At 36.7% G+C, this 4,464-nt stretch overlaps 1 protein-coding gene across 1 annotated transcript in view; it reads left to right on the plus strand.

The window, feature by feature from the left end:
- Positions 1–2,760: 2,760 nt before the first annotated feature.
- LOC106524063 (opioid growth factor receptor-like protein 1) overlaps positions 2,761–4,464 on the plus strand; it is a gene marked incomplete at its 5' end in the record, with an annotated part of 8,727 nt that continues 7,023 nt past the window's right edge. Inside the window, 2 exon segments of the mRNA XM_014017701.1 lie at positions 2,761–3,098; positions 3,901–4,119. Coding sequence (XP_013873155.1) covers positions 2,769–3,098; positions 3,901–4,119 — 549 coding nt within the window.

Here is a 4,464-nt window from a genome sequence, read left to right on the forward strand (position 1 = left end):
AGCCAAMAATCTTCTGTGCCGCCTTGATCACCTTCTGCCTGCCTCGGTGGTGCTCCCCCAGACTGAGATGCAGAACCGTTTGTCAGGAGGAGCTCAATGAATGAGTGATAGAAGCTCAGCAGCAGTGTTTTGTCCAGTTTGTTCTTCCTGAGGACCATCAGAAAGTGTAGTAGTCACTGCTGGGTCCTCCTTGATGAYAGTTGTGATGTYATCTGTYCAGGAGAGGTCAACGGAGATCAAGACCCCTTTATCTTTTCACAAGCTGRTCGTTTCGGCTCTGTTACTACTCACAGAGAAAAGGGTGGGCTGACTTCAAGCTGTCTTGAGGCGGCCAAAATCATCCTGGGCTGTAGTGATGGGGCTTCCTGCGCGGAGGTTTCAGAGTGTGTGTGRAGCCGAGGCTTGTGTCGTTCAGGATGAGTCACTGGTGACGTCTGAAGCCTCGCTGGTTCAGGAAAAGATTTGAGCTGAGGTTTCACCACTTTCTGACAGAGGAGCTTGTTTTCGTGTGGCGGCACTTTGAGTGTAAGATAATGAAATGTTCTGCAGAATGCCATTTAAAAAGTCTAAAACATTTTTCTGTTTCTCATCTCTTTTGTTTCCTTGTTTCATTTTTTAATTGTGATTTTTTTTTTGAGTCATAAAGAACCACAGTTGTAAAGTCCATTACAAACATTAACGTTATTGTTTTTATTACTGTTATTGTGGTTATTACAGTCACATATTGTTTTTTTTTTTTTTTTCATTCCAAGGAGAAGTGTTTGGTGTGTTTCAAGGAACTGAGGTAAAATAACACCACCAATAACTCTGCTGCAGGGAGTTTGACAGCAGACATGTGGATGACAGTTTRAAAGAGAAAAACTGACTGAGTTCAACCACAGCAGAAAAAAAATACTTGTCTTTAATATAAACAGCAAGTGGCATGGCATGAATCAAGTCACCATGAACCCTGCATTTCTAAGCACATTCATGTTCTCACTGCAATATGTTTAATATGGCATTGACTGAAAATACACTGACAAGGATTTAATAAACAAACACAATAAAATAACTTCTGTGACCTTAAACAAACGATCCAAAATCACATTAATAAACCACAGAATAAAATTGAGCTGTATTAATTTTGTTAAAGCAGCCGAGAGGTCTTCACAAGCAGTAAAAATTAATAAAGTTTTGACCAGCAGGGGGCGCTGTGAACAAATGAAGCTGAACTTGAACTTTTTTTTTTTTGAACCAACTACAAGATTTCATGAAGCTTCATCCAACCATCATTACCAGACTGAGTCTTGTGAAGAAGCTTGTGTATTACATGTTGTTTTTGCACAAAGCAATTTTCTCACATAATTAAGGCATAACGATTTATTTAAGGCATTGTTAATGCTTTGTTTGACATGCAGGTTTTGCCTGTTTATTTTGGTGAATTGCTCTTCCTTCCCTTTTGTTGGCTGTTCAAACCCAGGAGTAAAACACTTTAACATGAGGAGGATAAACTGCTGTTTCTCTGTTTCTACTTTTTCTAACTTTAATGCAGTAGACTGATAGAAACAATAATTAGAGTACAGACATCAGCTATTATAAAATGCAACAGTAATAAAACAACAGAGCATTTATTTTAATGTTGTAAACACTAAGCTATTAGTGATTACACTTGTTATATAGTGGTGTCTGATCACAGTTGAAAATAAAATTCTATGCACAAAGCATTTCCTTTATATAATGAAATAAATAAGAAACGTGGTGGGCAAAACCCCAATTCAAAAGTAAATTAAACTAAAAAAAAAAATTGCCGTGTCATCATCAATAATCCCTCGGTAGGCCTAAACCTCTTTATATTGTTTAATCTCAGATTGAATYGTCACTTCACACAGACCATATCACCACACTGAACTGCAGAAAAATAATCCTTAATTTTTAAAGTACAATACAAAAAAATTCTACACACAATTTTTGTGTTGTTTGTTTGGTGTTACCCTGTTGCACTCTAAAAATGAAATGTTGGATTTACTTAACCATGTTGTGTTACCTGGTTCCACTTAACTGAGTTGAGTAAATTCAAAGCAACATGCTCATGTTCTTTGGTTAAAAAACTGGTATATTGCTTTGAATTTACTCAACTCAGTTAAGTGGAACCAGGTAACATAACATGGTTAAGTAAATCCAACTTTTCATTTTTTACAGTGTGGTTTTGTGTTGTTTATGCATTATTTAGACGTTTGGTGCGTATTAAATGTTATTTACACAGAAAAGTCAGGTGAAAAGTCACGTGTTATTCGGCTCTAATGGCCAGTGGATTATACCTGTCATGAATACGTCATTGCTGATGGCTTTTTGTGAGCGAAGATAAATTAGTAAACTTTGGCGGATTGATCCCCTCAGCAGCCTCAGCACCATCAATGTGACGGCCTATTTTTTGCTCCATTCATTCGCGTGGTAAAAGCGGAAGTTGTTCAGTTGAGATCAAGAAAAAAGTGGCATATGTCATGCAAAAATGCAAGAGTGGTTTATTTATCAGCAAGTTTATGTTGCTCATCTGAATGCCAAATTCCACTTCTTGGGTTAAAATAATTTGTTTAGTGGTACAAAATTAAAGTTGATTGAAAAGTTGTTTTTATTTTATAAACGTGAACAATGCAGAGAAGTAATTGCAGCCTTTTCAAAAAGAAAAATAACTCGAGTAATTTTTGGGCGTTATCAGTTCTGAAAGTTTCGTTTTCAGTGAAGTGATTGCAGGAAGAGAAAGTGAAAGTCGCCAGCAGTCAGCAGGTGTGATGAGGACGTGGTTCCGTCGGACAAGACGCAAAATGAGCAGACTTTTCGATGGAGTCCGTGGTGTTTGTCGCTGTTTATGGGGAAAACATTGTTTCACTATACTTTGCTTGATAGTGTCGAATAGGTTAATAAACCTTTACCTGTCGTGGCGAAACGGCGGCGGAAATGACCGAAGTGTCATTCAGGGAAAGAGTGGAACACCCGAAGAAGAAGAAGAAGAAGAAGGGTCTGGATTCGATGGGGTTCGAGTGGACCCCGCAGACAAGCCGCGTGACGCTCAGAGTCAGGAAGACCAAACATCCAGTTCAGCTTCAACAAGCAACAAACGAGTAAGGAAACAAAACTAACCTTCAGCTCAGACACTCTTTTTATGGAAGCCCATTTCCGCCACCCTGACAAAAAAATAAATAAAACTTGTCTCTCATAATTATGACTTAGCTATCTCATAATTATGAGATACTATCTCATAATTATGACTTAGCTATCTCATAATTATGACTTAGCTAAGTCATAATTATGAGATAGTATCTCGAGATACTATCTCATAATAATGACTTAGCTATCTCATACTTATGAGATACTATCTCATAATTATGAGATAGCTAAGTCATAATTATGAGATAGTATGTCATAATTATGAGATACTATCTCATAATTATGACTTAGCTATCTCATAATTATGACTTAGCTATCTCATAATTATGAGATAGCTAAGTCATAATTATGAGATAGTATCTCATAATTATGACTTAGCTATCTCATAATTATGAGATAGCTAAGTCATAATTATGAGATAGTATGTCATAATTATGAGATCGTATCTCATAATTATGAGATAGCTAAGTCATAATTATGAGATAGTATCTCATAATTATGAGATAGCTAAGTCATAATTATGAGATGCAAGTTTTATTTTTTTATCTGGGTGCCAGAAATGGGCTTCCATACTCTTACTACATGTGTCTTTTCTTGCTTTTAATTCCTGGTTAAATATTCTCTGTAAAAAGAACTTGGCCAAGTCTTATTCATAAAATAATTGTAATGTGGTTTCTTATGCATGACAATTCAAACAGGCATGTTTATCACATGTAACATTTCCTAATGGTTTAATTAAATCACTGTTTTCCACAGAATCTAGACAATATCCATGGCTGTAACAAACAATCTGACCAAAGTGTTGCTGTGGATGAGAGTGGTGAGTCTGAAGAGGATGAGTTTCAAAGCAGAGCATATCAAGTGGACCCCRCAGATGAGCTGTACTGTGATTATGATTCAACCTGGGAGACCGAGCAGAATCCAGACCCCGTAGCACCAAAGAGGAGGAACACAGGTTTATCAAACCACAAACGAGTGAGGAAACCTCAAACAAAACCCTCAGCTTTATTATACAGAGACTGTTTCACTGCAGACCTTATTTCCTGGTTTTATCTTATGGTTAATTTCTTCCTCTCTGTCTCAGAACTTTAATATAACTGTAATACAGCGGGTAAAATAAGTATTGAACATGTCACCATTTTTCTCAGTAAATATATTACTAGAGGTGCTAATGACATGACATTTTCACCAGATGTCGGTAACAACCCAAGTGATCCATACATACAAAGAAATCAAACCATAAATGTTCAGAAATTAAGTTATTTGTAATAATGTGGAATGGCACAGGGAAAAAGTATTTGTCCCTGTGCCATTCCACAT

The sequence above is a fragment of the Austrofundulus limnaeus genome, unplaced genomic scaffold (genome assembly GCF_001266775.1).
Source record: "Austrofundulus limnaeus strain Quisiro unplaced genomic scaffold, Austrofundulus_limnaeus-1.0 Scaffold175, whole genome shotgun sequence".
NCBI lineage: Eukaryota > Metazoa > Chordata > Actinopteri > Cyprinodontiformes > Rivulidae > Austrofundulus > Austrofundulus limnaeus.